Source organism: Miniopterus natalensis, chromosome 10, assembly GCF_054644295.1.
Source record: "Miniopterus natalensis isolate mMinNat1 chromosome 10, mMinNat1.hap1, whole genome shotgun sequence".
NCBI classification, from domain to species: Eukaryota; Metazoa; Chordata; class Mammalia; order Chiroptera; family Miniopteridae; genus Miniopterus; species Miniopterus natalensis.
In genome coordinates, this window is record NC_142090.1 from 51,081,114 (window position 1) to 51,104,358 (window position 23,245).

At 34.8% G+C, this 23,245-nt stretch overlaps 1 protein-coding gene across 2 annotated transcripts in view; it reads right to left on the bottom strand.

Annotated features, from left to right (window-relative positions):
- Window positions 1-23,245, bottom strand: part of CACNA2D1 (calcium voltage-gated channel auxiliary subunit alpha2delta 1) — a 451,150-nt gene that overhangs the window by 138,986 nt on the left and 288,919 nt on the right. For both annotated transcript variants that reach the window (XM_087821121.1, XM_087821120.1), the window contains exon 6: window positions 17,234-17,363. In XM_087821121.1, the coding sequence (XP_087677247.1) occupies window positions 17,234-17,363 (130 nt within the window). The remainder of the gene's footprint in view (window positions 1-17,233; window positions 17,364-23,245) is intronic.

The window sequence follows — 23,245 nt, forward strand, 5'->3', positions numbered from 1 at the left end:
GCACATTTATATGCATATTATATGTATGCATATAAATATGTATATGTTTCAGCAGGTTAAACATCAAAGTCGTTTGCTTGTCTCTCTCTCTCACATGCTACAAACCCATTGCTTACAGTTAGTGTAGCCCAGGTGTGGAAGAGCAAGCAGGCTCTGTAGTATATCTTCATTCAACCCAGGGACCTAGACTGATGGAGGCTCCATCCTTCTGGTTCCACCTATCCTGTCATGAGTAAAAAGAGAGTCCCAGAGGGTCTAATGCTAGCAATCAAATCCACCAGCTTGAAAATCACACATCACTTCCACCATAACTCACTGGACAGAACTAGTCAAGTATCACTACCCTGATGCAAATGAAAACGTGAGTAAGCCACCTGTGTCTAAAGGAGAGATTTAGGTACAGTTGACTAATGCAGTCTCTACTAAGCCTAATCAAACTACGATACACTGATTGAAGGTCTATTCATGACATTATTATTTTTAGTTTCATTAAAAACTTGAGCTACAAACTAGACAATCATGGCTTCTCTTTTAATAATTATTCATGTGGAAGAACATAAGAGGAGCAAAAAACAAAGGACAGAAAGTTAGGAATGTCTTTGGAATAATCTGAGACATGGTTCCATGGAGAAGAATATTCTGAATGGAGCAGATGGCCTGTTTTGATCATGACAGAAGAAAAAGTTGGTAAAATGTTGGCACTCTTGAAAGGTAGAGAGAATAATATTAAAATATTGTGATTATACTACTATGTGACATAGAGCCCTAATAACAAAACTTTGTGCATAATTTCTAATGTTTACTATATATAACTTATATATATAATATATAACTTATTATATAGTTATTACTATATAATAACTATATATTACTATAGTTTTCTATATGATAGTATACTAAATAAACATGAGTTCCAATTACTCAATGGCCTTATTTTCACTTTTATATTTTGACTTTCTCATATTTCCAATATAAATTAATGCCAGTGATGTAATTAGATTCCTGTAGATTAGGTCTCATAAATATATATGTGTGCATATATGTATACACACACACACACGTACACATATGCATACTGACTTTCTTAGAATACATAAAAATTGATATCACTTTCAATATCAGCACAAACTTTTTTGAGAGAAACAGAAACAATATAATTAATGCCCTATGTTTAAAATATACTTAAATCCACAGATATATATATAGTTAATTACATTCATTCATAAAAATTGGCCTTATAGTAGCAAAAGAATGATTTTTTATGATATGTTTTGTAAACTTAACTAAACTTTGAAAATTAAAACCTTGTGCCCATCCGGGCGAGGCTCAGTGGTTGAGCATCGACCTAGGATCCAGGAGGTTGGGGTGCGATCCCCAGCCGGGGGCATGCAGGAGGCAGCCGATCAATGACGACTCTCTCATCATTGATGTTTCTCTCTCTCTCTCCCTTCCTCTCTCTGAAATTAATAAAGCCATATTTTTTAAAAAATTAAAACCTTGTGAACTCTATACAATATAGTACACAAAAAGAGACTGCACATTAATAACCTGATGGCTTTCAAAGTAAATATGCTCTCATATTCAAATTTTTAGATTCAAATTCTATTCATTAAAATATTAAAACCTAACTCAAATTAGTGAAGTTGATATTTACAACTACCTATGATACTTTAATAGATCTGAACAAAGAGCTCTAAAAAGAAACTAAACAATATTAAATAATTCTAACTTAATTTGCATTAGCATAAATTAAATTCTATGACTCATCAATTCTGTTTTTTAAAATATTTTTTAAACACTGATTGTTTTGAATTCAAAGAATGAATAAAAAAGATGTGGACATGTGATCAATCCCATGTTAAAAACTTCTGTTAGATGACAATATTCTCATTAGACTAAAATCAAAATAATTTATACCAAAGTTTTTTCTCAGGCAGACCTTTGCTATCCAGGCAGCTTTTGCCTGATGGTGGTGGTGGGGAGCAATTGCCCCACCCTGCTGGAAAACCTCTTCGCCCCATCCTGTGGAGTGTAAGCCTTGCTGTGGTCTACAGCCTGAGGCTCAAGAAACTCAGATCAATCAGCCTGCTGGCAGAGGCAGACCTCTGGGTGCTTTGAATCTTTGCCTGATCTGCTTTTGGACCCGGGCCTTGGAAAAGCAGACTTTGGTGTGCATCTTGGTCCTGTCCAAATGCACCCAGCCCCGGCAGAGGGAACAACAAACCAGCCCAGCAGAAGGAACCACAAGCTATGGGTTGTTGACAGCTCCAACTATGGTACTCAAGGCGAGTCACAAACAGCATCTGACATTGGCCTGCAACAAGAGACCCTCCAAAAAGACTAAGTCCTAGCAGATCTACCTAACACATAGAAACAAACCCAAATAGGCAGCCAAAATGGGGAGGCAAAAAAAATAAGCCCCAAATGAAAGAACAAGAGAAAGCTCCAGAAGAGCTAAGTGGAATGGAGATAAGCAATCTCTCAGATACAGAGTTCAGAACATGAGAAAATATATGGACACTATGAAGGAAACGAAGAGTGACATAGCAGAAATAAAGAATACATTATAAGGAATAAAGAACAGATTAGAGGAAGCTGAGGACTGGGTCAGCGAATCAGAAGACAGGGTAATTTATACCAAAGTTTTCTTAGGAAAATGAGGCCTGCTGATAGATAAAAGATGGATTTTGATATAAAATTCACTTAAGAGTAGTTTAGTTATTTTATATGTGCTTTCTGTTAATCCTCATAACAATCCTTTGAGGTATTATATGTATTAAAAGAGTCTTACAAATGGTAGCTTTGTCATAATATTTTTGCTAAAGAATTGTTTATATAAATATTCATTGTCTAACTATTAGACAATAAATTGAATAAATCTAGACTCCTATGAGATTTTAAAAGTAGGACTTGGTTTAAAAACACAAGTGATGACAGACGTGAAATACAAATAAAGAAATATGATCACTGACTTCAGTGAAATGAAAATAAATAAATAGCATTCTGCATGAAAATGATTCTGCACATGTGGAAAAGGGGGGGGCACTCTAATAAATCTAACCAAAAGTAACTTCACAGGGTGATCGGATCATAAATTTCTTACTGGGCAGGTCATGGTGGGTAGTAACATCACAGGCATGTAACTTCTTTAGTGAAAGGTTTATCTTTGCCTTAAGCAAGCCCTGTCCATTGTTTCTGTGCACCTAGGTTCACACACTTTTGAAATGTCTCTTTTTCAGATTCCTGGGAAAGCTAACCACCTTCAAGAGCTCAAGAGAGCACATATTCTTAACTATCCTCTAATCCAATCCCTGCCTTACTTTCTCGCATCTTCATGTAATCTTCCTTATACCGCTTCTTAACTCTAAAAGTATAAACTGCAAAACTGACATTCTCTAGAGCGCTTGAGATCTTGCTGCCCAGCAGAATTGTCAATTTGGCTCAAATAAACTCAAAAATTTTCCACAGGTTTGGAAATTTCTTACAGTGACATACAGAACGCTTGCATGGTCTTTTAAAATGATAGATGGCCATCATTAAATTATATCAATTGGACACTTGATGGAAGCTTAGTTTTCTCAAACACTTTTGGAGATCCTTATCTTGAATTATTTTAAATTGATGGCAAACATTTTGGCCCTTTCAGGAATTATTTTATTTTTCAAACAGCTATAACTCCTTTAGAATTAAGTGTGATAAATTTGAGAATATAAAAACTTCAAGTAAGTGACAAATAAAATACAGAGGATAATTGATTTTCCTCATTGCCTCATCTGTTAGAAATGGGGAAATGTGGTGTACATATAGAGAAAAATAACTGAAACCAGTTTTTCTTGTCATTTGTTTTGTTTTTTAGCCTTAGGATGAAATTGATAACTGAAAAGGGTCAAATAATTAAATTTTTCTGGAATGAGGATGCTCTTCTATGAAGAAACCCTATAATTTACAAAAGATAAAGATTAAAGAGGGAAGCTATTTTAAGAATAAAAGATGCCAAACCCATACAAGGTTGGTTTCTTTCAAAAATAAAGCCTTCCACTAACTACTTGTGTAACTCTCCTGGGGGATTTTTGCTCTATACTAATCATTACCAATATATTTCCCTGCCAGGGGTTGGTGATTTCTAAGAAAGTATAGAAAAACCAGTCTTTACAGACCTGAAAGGGTAGTAATGGGACAGTCATTTTCCTGACTGGGCTAATGTAAGACAATAAAGGACCCCAGTGTCCATGGGAGCCCACCATGAACTTCCTCACAGCTTCTAGTTAGTATCACTTGCAAGAAACAAGTAAAAACAAATTTTGACACAAGGCTGAACCAATTAGCAAGCTTTGGTACTCCCTTTACAATGTGACATACCTCAAGCAGTGTTTTTAAAAAATGCCATGTATTGTTCATTAAGTTAAAATTGTACATGACTTACTTGCTCTAATCACAATAAATACTGACAAGATGCCATCTCAATACTAGCATAGCTCATAGCCTCATACTTTTAAAATCTGATCTTTGTATCTGGAGACAAAATAGTTTTGAAATGTTTAATCCATTTAAAGTCTTTCCTTTTTTTTAGCAGGATTGCAGAAATACCTTTTAAATGCCTCTTTATCTCTAGGGAGAAATCTGCATGACGCAAAAGCCAGATGATTAAAATATTCTCATCTCAAATTCCATACCTCCATTTTCTCTCCAATTGTCAATCCCTTTTTAATTTGCTGTGAACAGTACTGTCAGTCTGTTTTGGAAGCTATTCTAATTTAAGATTTCATTATCTCTCTTCTTCAACCTTTGAATGGCCTGTCACTTGTTATATCCATCATAAAAAGCTAGCCAAGTATACTTCTGATTTCCAGCCATCAATTTAGAGAGGTATTGAATTGTGCACACATTATTTTTCATGTCTTCCCTCTATGTTCCCATTTTAATTTCTTAGAAACAAAGAAAACTGTGTTTTAATTTGCATTCCCCACTAGACAATAAGAAATATTGCAATAACTGCACCTTTAACAAATCCCTGAATTTCATGTTCACTAATAGTCTAAAATAATTCAAAGAATATTTTATTTGTAAGGAAGCTCCTAATAAAATATAAAAAAATGAATAGAAATTAAGAAAATTTAATTAACATATTGTACAATATTTGATCTCCCTCCTAAGAAAAGGCACTGAGAAATAAATGTTAGCTCCTATAATTTATGGAAAGATGTGTTTATTCCTTAGTTATATGCATGTTACAGAGTGCTGGGACATGGGTGCTATATATGGGCATTATCCTTATGAGATGAGAAAGATGGGGATACCAAGATTAATCATGACATAGATTCTTAAAAACTTTCTAAGTACTCATGACTCACTGAACATGCTTCAGAAGGCTCCTAAGAATAGCAGGCTTTCCATTAGCCAATTCTTATATATTTGGCCAAATATGCAACATGATGATATAAACTTTGTAGTTAAATATAGTACAAGAGACATACAGTAAAACATTAAAACCACATAACATTTTATGTCCAAATTTTGCTGACCTGGCAGCATCTGCTAAGGCTGGTGTGAAGTATGAAGGATGTTACTATTCTACAGGACGCTGGGTGGTTCTGGGGAGGCAAATGCAAAATGCCTCCCAGGGCCATGGAAGGCAACTAGCAGCAAGTTTTCACATAGCACAGAAATGTGTGTTTGTTGGGTCAAAGGAGCTACAGAAGAGTCCAGCAAGAAATCTCTAAATACCCCATAGGATCTGTCCCCAAGAGAGTCCATTTAATTATCTTTAAGACCCATCATCTCCCATGCCTGCCCTAAGCCACCCAGCCAAGTTACGACACTCTTCCCTCTCTTCCCCTCCCTGCTTCGACTTGGTGGGGGTAAAGCTCACACAGCAGCTTGTAAATGCCCCACCCCCTCTGTCCCTATTCCACCGCAGGCTTCCGTTACCTCTAAGCTAGGGTAGGGAAGAGCCTACACTACCTCAAATTTGAGATGTTTTACTATTGCATGAAAATAGACATTTTAATTTCTGAATTGAAACTTTTTGATTTGGTGATTGTTTTAATGACTAAAAGTGACCAAGGCCATTTTATTATTTTAGAGTTACCAGGTATGTCATTGTTATCCACATTTGTTCACTGAAAAAGTTTGAGTCTAACAAAATAAAGTAAGATTTTCACAACAAACCATATGTCACATCTGCGCAACAAAGTGATTCACACAGAAAATACAATGAGTTATACATTTTATCAATAGTATTATGCCTTCTTGCTAATACAAAAATTTTTTGCATAATGGTGTGATTTAAACAAAATATATACTTGTGGGATGTTAATGTTACATGGAAATAAATATGGAAAACATTGGTTAAAACAACTTAAATTTTGTTTACTGCTAGCAGATTTTCTCTGAGCTGTTTAAAGTAATATGTACTATGAATCTCCAAACAGGGAGCTATAAAATACATTTCCCAAACTTATTTGGCCAGCAAAACATTATCTCACTTAAGAATCTTGATATAATTTTATTACCTAGAGAAATATTTAGAAAATGTGGCATGTTCTGAGTAGTTGACATGGTAGGAGATACAAAAGACAGATGCAACCACCATAAGAGATGTATACATAAAAGACCTAAGTGGGCCTTATCATTTTAGCTATCTCAAAAGCTAATTCACAATTTTATTTTCAATGAGATCAAAGGTGTTTTATAATTCTAAATATTAGTATGGGTTAAAATATCCCTCAAGTTTCAATTAAGGAACTGGGATGCTTCAGAAATTCACCCAGCAGGAGAGTATTCTAAAATGTGATCAATTTGTAATGTGCACAGACTGGTAAAAAAACAAACAAACAAACAAAAACAAAAAAAACCTTGTCATTGTGACTCCAGCACCACCTTTGACACAGGGCACTGTGATCGAATGAGGGGTAATCAATCAGGCTGTTAGAGTTTTCTTTTGCCCTCTCTTAAAAAATGACAAAACCAAACCAGACTTCAGTAACTATAAATTTCAATTTCTACATCTACAGAGCCTACATGCCCACTCAGTAACTTAGGGAATTCTCCATGAAAATGATCAAACTAATTTTTATTGCTATTTATGCCTAGAATTGCAAATTAATTGTCTTTCCAATCAAGTCTATTTATCTATTGAGCTTGGTGAGCACTGAAGCCCAATCACGTCAATGGGGTAAGTGCAAAACCCAAGATTCTGAATTAAAATACAAAAAGGGGGTTTGCAAATCCAAATTTAGCAGCCAAATATTTCTAAGCCATTATTTAATACAATGTATGAAATATTCAATTTAACTTTTTCATAGCTTATTTTATATTTATTCTTTTATTTTTATTTTTTTATTTTGTCAAAATTATGTATTGAAGCCAATAATTTTTTGTTGTTGTTAAAATATTACAGATGCCCCCTTTTCTCCCCAAAGACCCATTCCACCCCTTCCCACCCCCCTCCGCAGTTGTTCTCCACACCATTGTCCGTGTCCTTGGGTTGTGCATATATGCATATAAATTCTTGGTTAATCTCTCCCCCTCCACCCACCCACCCTCCTCCATCCCTCTGACATTTGTCAGTCTCATCCATGCTTCCATGTCATTGAATCCATTCTGTTCATCAGTTTATTAAGTTCTTTAGATTCCACGTATAAGTGAGATCATGTGATGTTTGTCTTTCTCTGCCTGGCTTGTTTCGCTTAGCATAATATTCTCCAGATCCTTCCATACTGTCCCAAATGGTATGAGGCATCAAACTAAAAAGCTTCTGCACAGCAAAAGAAAACAACCTCAAAATACAAAGGAACCCTGTGGTCCGGGAAAACATATTTGCCAAGGATGAATTTGATAAGGGGATAATTTCCAAAGTGTACAAAGAACTCATAGCACTCAGCAAGAGAAAGACAAACAACTCGATTAAGAAATGGGCAAAGGACCTGAATAGACACTTCTCCAAAGAGGACATACAGATGGCCAAGAGACACATGAGAAAATGCTCAACGTCACTAATCAGAGAGATGCAAATTCAAACCACAATGAGGTATCACTTCACACCTGTCAGAATGGCACCATCAACAAATCAACAAACGACATGTGCTGGTGAGGGTGTGGAGAAAGGGGAGCCCTAGTACACTGCTGGTGGGAATGCAGACTGGTGCAGCCACTATGGAAAACAGTATGGAATTTCCTCAAAAAATTAGAAATGGAGCTGCTGTTTGACCCAGTGATTTCACTCCTAGGAATGTATCCTAAGAATCATGAAACACTAATCAGAAAGGATATATGTACCCCTATATTCATAGCAGGGCAGTTTAGAATAGCTAAGATCTGGAAACAGCCCAAGTGCCCATCAGTAGATGAGTGGATAAAGAAGCTGTGGGACATTTACACCATGGAATACTATGCAGCCGTAAAGAAGAAGGCTATTGCATATTTATTCTTTTAAAACAGAGTTTAAGACTATAGCATTTTTCCTTAGGTAATAAATTTGTGTTTTAGTCAGTTCAGGCTGCCATAACAAAATACCACACACTGGGTGCCTTAAACAACAGAAATTGATTTAGATCAAGGTGACTGCCTATTCAGTCCCTGGTGACAGCTTTCTTCCTGGCTTTCAGATACCAGCCTTCTCACACGATTCCTCACCTGGCTTTTCCTCTGTGTGCACGCGTATGGATCTCTGCAAATAATACCACCAGATTAGGGCCCACCCTTATGACCTCATTTAACCTTTACTTTCTATGGGTCCCTTTCTCCAAATACAATTGGGCATTAGGGTTTCAACATGACTTTTGTGGAGAAAATTCAGTCCATAGCAATTTATAAAACCCATAAAACTGTTATTACTAATTAGTTTCCTATTCTACAATCCTAATTAAAGAATCAATATAAGTAAGATTATTTGGGTTTATCTGTGTTCAATATTTTCCTATCAAAAATTGAATACTATATCACTCTCTATGAAATGCATATATTACAGAAACATCATTAGAGAAAGGCATTGAAAGTAAGTGCAAACTTAACCTCAGAGGAGGAATTGCTTCTCTTTGGACCATTCTTATTAAATATGATCAAATTACCAGAGTCTAAAATCTATATTTTATAACTCAGGCTTGTCCTCAACGTCTTTTTTATGATGTTCTTACTATTTTATTGCCCTACTCCTAATGAGGGGTCATGTTAATTATTTAAGCTAATTAGGTTGTTTTTTTTTAAAACATGGATGATCACTTTGTTACAGAGTCAATTATACTTCTTAAGAGTTCCCTTTCTTAGCACTTATCAGATTTCTGCTTCCATGATTCAGAATCATGGCTGTATAATTGAAATAGCATTTTAAAAGAAGAAAGAAAAACTGCTTTGTTACTTTGTTATATTATAAACATGGTAACATTTTACTGACAGCTTTTGAAAGCACTGGCTTTTTTTTGTAGTTAAACATACAACCCTATAGCACAGAATGATGCACCTCCAGAATTGCAGAAACATTTTTCTTTTTGGGTAAATTATCTGGTTAAAAAAACAACAATGAACACAAAACGTAACGACATATTACTGCTGGAAACATTGTATATCATTGTATCTTATTCAAATTAATATCTGTGATAAATACCGACACAGAAAACAACAACTACAGAACCCAGTGCAGAAAAAGAAATATATGATGCTATAGCTGGAAAAAAAATTTGCAGCTAACGAATCCAATTTATTTTCAATATTCTATATATTGACCATACATTGTTTAAAAGGTAACATTCAGTATTGATAATGTTGGAATTAGAAGGACAGTTAGCCCAGCTGAGTGTGGCTCAGTGGTTGAGCATCCACCTAGGATCCAGGTGATCAGGGTTCGATTCCCAGTCAGGGCACATGCCTGGGTTGTGGGCTTGATCCCTGGTTGGGGGTGTGCAGGAGGCAGCCAATCAACAAAGACTCTCTCATCACTGATGTTTCTATCTCTCTCTCTCTCCCTCTCCCTCTCCCTTCCTCTCTCTGAAATAAAGATATATTTTTTTAAAAGAAGGGTAATCATTCATTGCTAGTATAAATCTAAATTGGTATTAACCTGAAATATAATTAAATTTTATCAACAGTTTTTACCTTCTAATACCAGGTCTTATATTTTATCATAAGGAAATAATGAAGAGAAACAGAGATTTATTTGTTCACCATGATAATAGTATAAATGTAAATTAGCTATGGAACATATAATATTAAAGTGTTATTTTCAAAAAATATTATTAAATATATGATAAAGCTTCCTGGTAAGTTAAGGTCAGGTATAAACTTTATATGCACTAACTCACTTTTGTAATGTGTCAGTATTATTATATTCATTTAATTTACTGTATATTTACTACTAGTCTATTCAGTGAACACACATATATAGTATTAGTATCACTGTAATTTTACATATTCTCTTTTATCCTATTTTGTATTTCAGAGAATCATGTTTCTCCTTTATAGTGAAAAATGGGGGACATCTGTAATAATTTAAGTGCAAAAATGTTACCTTTATTTTACCTCTAACATTATTTACTCTTTATTCAGCAAATATTTATTGACTATGTATCATGCAGTTTTCAAAATAATGGCAATATAGCACTGAACAAATAGACAAAAACCCCTGCATTCATGGAGCTTACATTCCAAAGGATAGGAGAAGGGTATAAAATTAACAAATAATTAAAATAATGTGATATATTGTATAATAAATACTCTAAACAAAAATAAAATAGGAAAGGGTTATAGGTAGTTTATAGGTCAGGATGGGGGGTTGATATTTTAAAATAGGTCGATAGGGAAGGTTTTGTGGATAAGACAACATTGTAGCAGAAGTGTGTAGTTGGTAAGCAGGAGAGTCATAAAGGCATCTGGGTAAGAAGGTTGTGGGCAGAGGGAGCAGAAAGTTCAAAGATCCTGAGGCTGGAGCATGGTGGGTGCATAAAGAGCAGGAAGACCAGTGTGGCCAGGAGAGTAGCAAAGGGGAAGGAGCCAGCGTAGCATCAGAGGCCTCAGCAGGTGGGTAACTGCAAAGACTACTTTTTACTTTGAGATTGTCTTCGTTCGGACTGCTGTCGCAAAATACCACAGACTGAGTGGCTTAAACAACGTACATTTCTTAGTTTTGAGGCTGGGATGTCAAGATCAAGGTACTGACAGATTTAGTTCCTAGTGGGTCCCTCTTCCTGTTGTGCAGATGGCGCCACCTCGCTGGGTGCTCACAGGATCTCCTCCTTGTGCATATGGAGAGAGAGCACCCTGATGGCTCTTCCTTCTTTGTAAGGACACCCATCCCATTATGAGGCAGGACACTAATCCTGCTCTATTTTCATGACCTCATCTAACGTTAATTACCTTCTACGGCTTCAGCTCCTAATACTAACACGCTGCGGGTTAGTTTCAACATATGAATTTGGGGAGAATGCAAACATTCAGTTCAGCGTAGCTGGCGTGGCTCAGTGGCTGAGCTTCGACCTGTGAACCAGGAGGTCACAGTTCAATTCCTGGTCTGGGCACATGCCTGGGTTGTAGGCTAGATTCTCAGCAGGGGGCGTGCAGGAGGCAGCCAATTAATGACTCTCATCATTGATGTCTCTATCTCTCCCTCTCCGTTCCTCTCTCCGAAATCAATAAAAACATATTTTAAAGAATCAGTTCATAACAGAATGGAAAGCTATGATTTTTTTTTGTAGAAGGAATTACATAATCTTTACCTTCATAAAAAAGTGTGGCCTTGGACAATGGTGGTAGCCCGAGGAAGAATTCCTATCAATATTGTGTAAACCTAGTATATTCTTGATGTCTGTACTCTTCCTTCTAATTTTATACTTATTATCAATTTTTTACGATGATATTCTAGTATATTAACCTAATTATCTCAAAACAGTATGAGATACAAATTTAGTCCTAATAAATAAAACTTATAAATATACTTTTTAAATTGAGAAGTGAATGAGCTAAGATAAAATTATTGGGATCTTGAAAGAGTAGCGAATTAAACAAAAGTACAGTTTGGCAAAATATCAAAAGACCCTCTCTCTATATCTTTCTCCATAATTTTTAATTTTTCTTTTCTAATGAAGTAAATTCCATGCAAGTTAGTTTCTTTATTGATAATTCAGTGGTACAGTTAGGAACAGATGACAGAAATCCTAGAGGAAAATATACAGAAATTTTTTTTTTTTTTTAATTTTCCTGTTAACATAAATCCTTACACATTGATAGAAATTTCTGAGCTTCTCTTTTGGGCTTGTCTGGCATAGTTCCTGTGATAGACTTCTGGTCTGGGATATACATCACAGTACAAATTATTGAATTATACAAACTATTAATGCTTATATATGTTCATGATAGTGTTTTGGCGGTTGTTTTCTGTGCAAAACAAGTAATCTTGAACTAATGCCATGCTCTATTTTATTGAAATAAGAATGTTGATTGAGTTCTACTTATCAGAATCTTGGATGAAACAGTATATGATTTCCTGCTAAACACCTTATGATTTTTGAAATTGCTTGACTTAAAATTATCAGCCTGTGAAATTCTCAAAAATGAAAACTTTCAATTGGGTTTTAATTAAATATACTATTCTAAACCTTTAAATATATCATTGCCCAAAAATGATCACATTTCAACTCAAGGAACTAAAGTAATCACCTTCAGGAAATTAGAACATGAGCTTTATTATGATAATGTAGCTAAACAACTGTTTTTAAGTGAAAGAAGCTATTTCCTTTCGTTAAGCCTTCAATTAAAACTGCACTTCACATTTCTTAAATTCAAAACCTGGCATAATCCTGTAAATCTCATAGGTTCCAATGAACTGCATAACTGCAGAACGAATACCAGTAATTATTAAATTTTCAAGATCTTGTTAATATTCCCGATTTTACTCCTGTGTCATTTACTCACACAGCCCATAACACCAGATATGAATTTTAAAGGAGTATAGGCCAGGCAGGGTCAGAGTCTTTCTGATGAGAATTCAGCAAAGAAGGAAAAGCCAATATTAAGATAAATAGGACTAAATAAATAATCCAAGACAGAGCTTCTTTTCCTTCTTTTAAGAAACATATGCCATATGCCATAGTATCTTATGATTTCTGAAAATCTCTAAGTATTTTCTTATTAATTTTCAAAGTAAAGCAATATTTTTTATTCTCTGAGGTGATAAAAATAACCTTTTGCAGTTGTTTACTAATGGTTTATGCTAAACTGGAAAGAAAAACATTTGTGCAAAGTCAAAATACTTGTAGGATATTAAAAAAAAGATATTTATACTATGTGACAATTAATATCTTTAAAAATGTATGCTTGGATTTACTTTATGTGTCAGATTTCATGTCACATAAAACAGATGAAGACATTAGTTATTAATTTTATTTCAACTAAAAAAGTTATAAAGAAAAAGAGTAAGAAAATGAAGATTCTCATATGCAAGTATATTACTAACTTCTGTGGAAAATCCTGGCTCCCAAATAATACAGCTAAGTCAAAACTAACTCAGAAGTAAAATATCAGGAGTATTACCACTTATAGTGAATAAAAGAATAAACTCTGGAATTAGATTATTTGACATCTAACCCCATTTCTTATCAGTGTTATGGCTTTTCATTAAAAACTTCAGTTTCCCCCATTTTCAAAATTATTTATTTTAACAAAATTGTAGTAAATAAATATTATATTAAGAAAGCTTAGCATGGAGTAAAGCAACTGAAACTCAATAAATGTTTATTATTATTAATAATCAGGTATTTGTAAAATGTAGGCACAAGGTAATTTACCACATTGGTAAATTACATTCTGATTTATTTGGGTTCTAGTTATCCCATTGAAAAACTAAGCAAAGAAATTTTGTTTTAATATTCTCTGGGTAACCTACTCCTGGAGAGAAATCTTCCTCTTCTCTATTTTCAGCCTTTTAATAGTTTAACAAAAATATCTCTACTGGAAGTCGGGGGGGGAAGGGGTGGAAAGCAAGCTACAGAACAGCGAGAAAAATCCCATTTGGGTTATTTCACTAGTTAGTGTCGGCAATTTAAAAAATATTCTATAGGACTATGACCCAAACTGTTAACCATGATTAGTTTCAGGAGGCGCTACTACTGTACTTTCATTTTCTGTGTTAAATATGTATGCGATATTAAAAATTTTGCCACCATGGCGCATGGCTTTTAGAAGAAAGAAACCTATTTTTAAATGTGTGAAGTAGTTCTTATATCCTTCACTGGGAATTTAATAGAAAATTTGAGGATTTCTGGGTAATCACGACTGGACTGCCTGAACTTCAAGGAAATTTACCTATAGAGTGGCAAAAAGACTGCTGCTTACATGAATATAAGTGGAAGTGAGTGTGAAGAGCCTCATTAAATATTTTGTGCATCCGAAGGCAGGGAGCTGGAGTGAGAATAGGCCTGTGTGGCAGGGGCAGCCTAGTCTGTGTACCACGAAAGGGCTGGAGTGGTGCGTCTGATGCTAAGTACTCCAGAAAGAAAGCTCAGGCGATCCTTTTCTCAAATATACTAGGCAAGGGTATCCACGTCCTAAAAAACATGGGGCTGTCGCCAGGGGGAAGGGGGGGTACAGAGGCAAAACTCTCAGAAACAACCATCAGCTTCCCAAACCTTCTAGATTCCCCTAGAGACAAATTAAAATTACAATACACTTAATCTTTTTATTTTTCCTTTCTTTGGGCAGAACAATCAAAAAATAATCTATGGCTGAGATTTTCAACCTTTTTTGTCTGTGGACACACAAACTAATTACTAAAACTCAGCAGCACACCAAGAAATACATTTTTTGCTGATCTGACAAAAAAATAGGTATAATTTTTATTGATTCACACTGGACAGCTATTGTGTTAGCTGTTGTCGTTTTTTTATTTGACAACAGTCACGCAATGCAAGTTTTAAAAATTCTTGAGGCACACCAGTCAGAAATTGCTGATCTATGAACTTGCTCAGAGGCTATTTGGACTACCAATAGTGGACAGACAGAAGGCTTCCTATTAAAGATCATAGGGGATAAGTCGGCAGGGTCTGGTCACACTACATTTTTCAATCATAGTTTGGATTTTTTTAAAATTTATTTTTACCTATACAAGTCTTCATGTAAATATAGATATATATTTAAACAGTGTTATTCACAGGTTAAAACTACTTGAAAAAAATCATTGACTTTGAATATCTTATTGACATTTATAAAGTACTGAATTTCAGGAATAAGGGGAAAAAACCTCACATAAGAGGCAACAAAACAGAAATATAATCAAAAAAGTTTTCCAGCCTATTAACAACATTCAGGTTGGATTCAAGTTTGTTCAACATAGTAATACAAGTTGGAAAATGGAGCCATGCTATACAGAGCATTGATTAAAAAAATTTTTGACTCAGAATTTCTATATCCTCCAATCCAGTTCGTTCTTCTAGTGTACATTCAATAGAAAGATAAAAGTAGTAAGATTATCTTGTTGAAATACCCAACAAATAAGAGGTGATAAAAAATTGGAAACAAAGTACGGTAAATGAAATATTTTTTAAAATAGAAAACAACAGGCTAATCATAGAGCTCAATATTGTCTGAATAGTTACTATAATAGTTGCAAAATATAACTGCAAATATCGAATAACTTTTCAGTAAAGAACAAAATGGTGGGAATAAATACAACAAAACCTGAAAGTAAATCCCAGGTTATTTCTAAAAAGAGTGGCCAATTAATAGGGTAAATGGGTTGTAAAGAAGTCAAATTATGTTTAATTCTCATGGAACATCAAAAACTAACTATACACACAATTTTTTATATCTATTCTATGTAGAAGCATCATATTTTTAATACCTAAAATAATTGATAGGACTTTTAAAAACATTAAAAAGAAATAAAATGAATGAATAAAATATTTTGATAGGTAAAATTTATGTTATGAAAAGAATCATACATGTACTTAAAAATTCCCTTTTAAACAACAAATAATCTCACAGTGAATCCAAAAACTTAAAGCTAATTTATAATATTAGCCCCTGTACTTAAATAAGCTTTAATTGTAATTAATAGTAACAGCAAACACTTACATAGAACTCACTGTGAGCCTGGTACTGCAAACTTAAATATATTAGCTTACTTTATCCTCAAATGACTTATAAGGTTAATAATCTTACCCTCATTTTACAGGTGAGCAAATGTTTGCCAAGAACATCAAAAAATTCACCTAAAATTTAGATTTGAACTTAGGGCACCTGGCTCCAGAACCTTGGATACACTCTGGATACCCAGCGCACTCTGGAGCCTCTCTAATTAAGGGGGACACAAGAAACATACTTTTAAAAATGTCAGTGGTTCCTTCTCCTTACCATTTTATGTGAGAAGGCAGGGTATGGGGGAGCATGGGAGGAAGCGGGTTAGAGAATGGATGACGTTGAAGACCAGAGCTGTGATTGGAATAAAGACCCTGCTTTCTGGGTCACAGCTAGTCCTCACAGATGACTGGGCTGTGAATTTTCAGGCTCTGTCTTATGTTCTCAGAAACACCAATATATAATTAAGAATACTTAGAATTTTCAGGCTCTGTCTTAATTATATATTGGTGTTTCTGAGAAACATCACTGACACAGGTTTTCTCTCCTGCATCTTCCTAAATAACTTAATTCCCTTCCTCACAGTGACGACTTCTCAATCAAATCTTCCATTTAGTGGTTTTCTACTTCCTTAAGTCTCTTATTTATTTTCCCAACACTTCTTTTTATCTTGTGCCCACAATATATTGGAAAGGAGGTATCTTTGTCCTATATCCTATGGTAAGGCAGAGAGTGAGAGACACTTAAAAACATAATAAAATGTGGTAACAACTGGAGAGTCTGAAACATACATCTCCCTTCTTTTACCAGTTTGTGTGTTTGTGTAAGAATATTTATATGTATGCACTTGTGCTGCATAGTTTTGATTTTAAAAGAATACATCTAATACTTTTCAACCTATTGATGTCATTTGGGAAGGCAGAATTATTTACTAAGTAAGAGGAGAAGAATATATCCATGGATGCACACTCTCCGACAAACACTTATCTAGTAAGGCCATCTGAACATAGCTCATGAAAATAAGGTTTCTTCTTCTATACAAATCAGAGTTTACCACAGGCTCTTAAATGACATATAAATAAAACATCACATTAGCTCTTTTTTAAAAAAAATGAGAAATCTATGATAGAGAAGAACATGGTGTTTGAACAGTTGTTCACATTCTTTTACTTACAGCCCTCATAGATGTCGGTGGGAATATGGACTGCTGCGTGCTGATAGGATATTTGTCTTCCAAAATTAGCATCATCTATAAAAACAGGCTTTATCCTCTGGCTGCCGGGCTCACTGTCATTTTTTTCAGGCTACAGAGAAAGGATAGACAATAAACAGAATATTGTAACTTGCGCTGACACACAGACACTGTCATAGTAATATCATTTGCCAAATGCATATTCTTCAAAAACGGAACTAAAGTAATATTTTAAAACATAATGCCATGATGACATCAGATTTATTCACATTATAACCTCACTTTCCTAATTTCCTCAAGGATGGACTCACTCCTCAGGACCATCCTGACAGAACCAGAGCTTCCCAGCATCCAGTACTTATCAAAATGTACATTTAAAGAACAGGATAAGTGTCTTTAAACACAACCAAATTAAAACTATTCCCTTGAAGGAAATTGCACTTTTATCTTACCAAGTTTATATTATACAGTTGAGGATAATTCTGTGTTTGACAACTAATGGTCCACAGGACCGCAAGACAGCAATGCAATTTTATTTTATATCATGCTCCCTTGACTTTCCCATGTTTCCCAGGTGAATGAAATTTTATTTTAAAAAAGTATATTAGAAGAGAAGAGATCTATTGTAACTCTTAGTGGAATTCAGTCCTAACTTGAACAATTTGTCTCCCAAGGAAGGAGCTAAGATCCAATCAATAATGATTGAGGAAAATCCCACAGGAGTTTAAGTTTGAAGATTAATTTTCTATCTCTTTTAACTATGCTTTAGATATTGAATTACCTGTTGCCTGGCAAGAAATTAACAATCTCACTCATTTATTCAAAATGCATCTCTAGAACAATTGTTTTCTTATTATACTTTCTTTTTTCATTCAAATATAGTTATTTTAACTCTTCCTTAACTAATATTTTTTTCATTAAATTCAGACCTATATTATCAACTCATTCATTTTAGAGACTAATGGTTTCCAGTCCCAAATTAATATAAAACTGGAAAAAAACATTGCAACATTGGACGACCTGGGCAGTGTACTGCAGTACTGCATATGATGAACAATGGAAAACTTAAGTGGAAAACCAGAAGATTTAGAAGGAGGCTGGGAGAAGAGGAAAGAGCATGAAGTCAGCAGGTCTATAAAGTGACAGGTTCAACTTTCCATATGGCTCCGAAAACTTATGTGGCCAGATAACACACCAGTATCCTGAGATATTTTAACACCTTCTCTCACACACACATACTTTTTCTCTAGAGAAACTGCAACACCGAAAAGATTATTTAGACACAAATATGAGCAATGTGGTCTTTTCATTTCTTTAACAATGGCTTCTAAAGCTGCAGGTCTGACCCATTGTAAGGTAATAACATGGGTCGTGACCAAATTTAAAATGAGACATAAAGGAAAGGAAATATGAAAATACACTGTACATAAGGGAGAGAACTATATTGTGAAATTGTGGTTTAGTTAGATATCATGTGTGTGTATGCGCATACATGTGGGTATGTGTGATTTGAATTGTAAAATTTGTCATTGATAAACATTTTTGTAAACAGATCACTATTTTTTAATTTATATGAAAGCCACAAAGATATAATTGTTCCTCCATTAACAAATTGAATATGAAAATAACAAAACAGTAGTGTTGAAAGTCTAAAATTTAGCAACACACCTAACATGCAAAAATCACAAATTACACTCTTCTAAAACAGAGGTTAAGTGTGTGTGATGTGAAGGACAAGGAACGAGTGAAAAAAGATTACAAGGAAGACTAATTGCAGAGCAAAAATGAATGCTTAACCATAAAGGAAAGAATGAAAAAGATAACTGAGAGTTGGTCTTGGATTCAGCTGTGAATTGTAACACACTTTAAAATTCACCCTTTGTTCTATGGGTATCTATCCCTGGGCACTGCTGACCTGACCAAGACAAAGGCACATTAAAACAGATTTCTGATTAATAACACAAATGTAAAGAGGGTTCCAACTAGATGACGCCATCATCATTCTCAGCTGCAAACATCCCAAATTAGTAAAGTCTCAACATTTACTTTAAAGCGGTGTTTTCTCAAAGCATGGTCATTGGAGAAGCAGCATCAGCACGCACGGACACTTTTAGGACACAGGCTCTCCGGCCTCACCCAGGACCTAGTCAATCAGAAAGACCATGGGCTTGGGGGGGGGGGGGGGGGGCTGAGCAAACCCTCCAGGTGATTCTAATAAACACTAACACTGGAAGTTCACTGCTTTACAGTAGCAGTAGCTTAAACTAGGCATACTTTTTTATTTAGTAGAACCACTCACAAAAAAACTAGAATTGATTAATAATAAGCAGATTAATGGATACCTAAAATTTTCTACCCTCCACGTAAACACAGCTTTAGTATTACCACGCATGGACATGGTAATATGGCAAGTATCATTTGTCAAAGGATGTTTCAAATGACAACAGTCCCTCATGATGCTCTAGGAGTTAGGTCCATCCTGAAATAATTGGGGAAATGTTGCCTGTTAGACTATTCTATTAAGAGAATATAATACAGCACATTGGCATATCAAAGGTACTGAAATAAGCTTCACTAAAAAACAAAAATAACAAAACAAAAAACAACCTGTTTAACACAGTGTTTTCAAGCTTATACATCCCCAAAACTTTAAAAAAAAAAATATAATACCTATTACAAAGAATATACAGTACTTACAAAATACCATGAAAAGGCAGAGTGGAAAGTTAGGCGTCAGATCTGGTTCTACTCTGTTGCATTAACAACATCTCAAACTCGGCCAGTGACTGTTCCTTGGGCTTCCGTATTTTGACTTATAAATAAATGATTCTGGGCTACAGGTGTGGTCCTTACCGGTGAGACAATCAGAATCACCTGGGGAGCCGCCTCCCCCACCACTAGAGCAGAATATCACAACGCAGAGAATGTCTTTTGAAAGAATCTCTCAGTTGATTCTAATATCCTCTCCTATCTTAAATTAAGAACTCTCAAACTAAACAATCTATAAAGTCATTTCAGTTATGAAAAAATTATAGTTCCATTTTGATTATTTTAGAAAAGAACACATTATTTTTATAAGCATATCTTTTCCAGAAATCCCATTTACATCTATTTCTAGCAAATTTTAGATATATGAAAAGTAGAAGGACTAGAAGATAATGGAACAACAGAAAGATAGACAGTGAACTACATGCTTGAATTACGGTTAGGAATATGTGGATATGCACAAATATTTTATTCATTCACTTAAGAAATATTTAGTTGGCAGTATGAAGAGAAGGATTTGCTGATATTAACATTTATAAAGATGCCATTTAATATCTAAATCTGGAAACAAATTAAATGTCCAACAATAGTAAAGTGGTCACAGTAATAATGACAGATGTAAGAGTATTACATGAGAATATACATATATGCTATATTTGGTGTTTGTTTTTTAAAATATATCCTTATTGATTTCAGAGAGAGGAAGGGAGAGGGAGAGAGAGTTGAAACATCGATGATGAGAGAGTCATTGATCGGCTGCCTCCCACCCGCCCCTAACTGGGGATTGAGCCCGCAACCCGGGCATGTGCCCCAACAGGGAATCGAACTGCAATCTCCTGAATCCTAGGTCGATGCTCAACCTTTGAGCCACACCTGCCCAGACGATATATGCTATATTTGTTTAAAATTATTTAAACTTTAAAAAGTAAATGTTCAGCAAAAAGAAAAAAAAAGGCCTATTTATTTTGAGAGGAAAGAGAGGTAAAGGGATGTATGCATGGATGAGTACATAGTAAATGTTACCAGCATTATCACTGGTTTTGTAGTTACGAGATATAAGTGAATTTATGTATGTGTTCTCTTGTTTTCTACAATAATACAAGGAACATGTATTATATTTTAATCAGAAAACATATTAATTTTTCTTGGAAGTTCTTTATGGAGTGCTGTTAAGCATTATATGATTATCTTACTACGGTGAAAGTTGCTTATATTTCCTCTGAATCCTGTCACACCTAAAAATTACAATTTAAAAAATATTGGTTTATTTTGAAGTATTTTATAGAGATTCTTTCACTTTTAAATCACCATATCAAGGGCTTTTAGAAATAACTTTAAAGGTAATGTACTACCATATAAAGGGCTTTTATAAATAGCATTAAAATAGTACTTCTTAACTTGTATAATCATGTATCAAGACTAGTTAATGTGCAGTTGCTAAATAGATAAGGAAAATTAGTACTGTTGTTCCCCATGGTCCTCCATTTCATAGTCTCCATAAATTGAAATAATTTCATGAAAATATCAGAATTTTTAAATGCAAATCACTTATTTTCTTAAAATTATGAAGTTACTGTTTCTGATGTCATTATAATCCATGTCTTTACCTATATTTATATATTATGTCATTATAAGGCAAAATTAAGATACAGCAAATATTAGACACAAAGGAATTGTCTGAGAAAAGAAATTTTGGGGAAAGCTACTTAATATATATTGTTTAATGTGTTAATTAAAAATTTTAAATAAATGCTTCCCCTGGAATTAAGATTTCCTTGTTTAAGTTATTGTATTTCTTTTTAACGTTTTCCCCCAAATATCTCTTCTAAATTCTCCAGATCACCCTATAGAAATGTGTACAAAGAAACTGAGCTGATTGATTCTCAAATGTATTCAAGTACATTTGGAAAAACTCGTAAGTGAAACATGAGAATCATGTTTCTCAGACTATTTCTCTCAATATAATTTCAGTTATTAAATAATAGATTAGATCACTCAGAGACAGAGGTACAGGCCAATGTTGGATGGGTAGGTCATTCAATTTTACAAGCAGTACGTATTGGCAAATTTGATTTTGAAAGTCACAATGACAAGCCTGTGACAGACAGGAAAGGCTCCTGCATATTTAATATATTTATCTCAAAGTAAACACTCAGAATTGATATTTAAAATAACACATTTGTTTTTAATAGTTTGTTTTTTCATGTTATTAACTTAAAACTATTTTTACTGAAAGTAAAATGTTCAGAAATTTAAAGTTTATATATTTTACCTAAACTGCAATAGAAGCTAGCTTAATCACGTTGCACAATTCAGACTAAACATGCTCACTGAGAAGCTTGGCTCACAATCACACTGTGGCTAGGTCTATCTCCCCCTGCTCTCTTATTTTTTGTGTCCCAAAAACTGTGAGAAAATTAGTTGATAATGAATAAGAATGCTTCACTGAGACCCTCTATAGAAGTACTACAATTGGTATTTCTAGCTCACTAATAAAGGTAAATGAGTGAGCTCTTGTGAAATGAACCAAATTCTTCAATAACCAGGCCGCTCCTTTGTATACAATTCTCCAGTACATGTGAGTATTTTTAAATTTCCAACTCTAAATGCAGCCTTTTCTTTTTCTCTTTTTAAAATATATCTTTATTGACTTCAGAGAGAGGAAGGAAGGGAGAGAGAGAGAGAGATAGAAACATCAGTGATGAGAGAGTCATTGATCGGCTGCCTCCCCCACGCCCCCGACTGGGGATCGAGCCTGCAACCTGGGCATGTGCCCTGCCCGGGAATCGAACCTCGGTCTCCTTGATCCTAGGTCGATGCTCAACCGCTGAGCCACGCTGGCCAGGCTCTTTTTCTCTTTTAATCCTCACCCGAGGATATGTTGTTGTTTTTTATTATTGGTTTTAGACAGAGAGGAAGGGAGAGAGAGAAAAAAAATCGATGTGAGTGAGAAACATCAATCAGTTCCCTTTGGTATGTGCCCAGCTGGGGATCAAACCTGCAACCTAGGTATGTGCCTTTGACCAAGAATCAAACCCCCAACCTTTTGGTGTAGGAGACAACACTCCAACCAACTGAGCCATCCACCAGGGCCATCCTTTTCTTTGTTACAACTATCACAAGCATATTATCTACAACAGGGCCTTGCAGTCACTCTATGGATTAAAAAGTAATGTCGCCTCTGTAACCACTAGTCCACCGCTGGAACCTAAGCATTCTGCGACACTC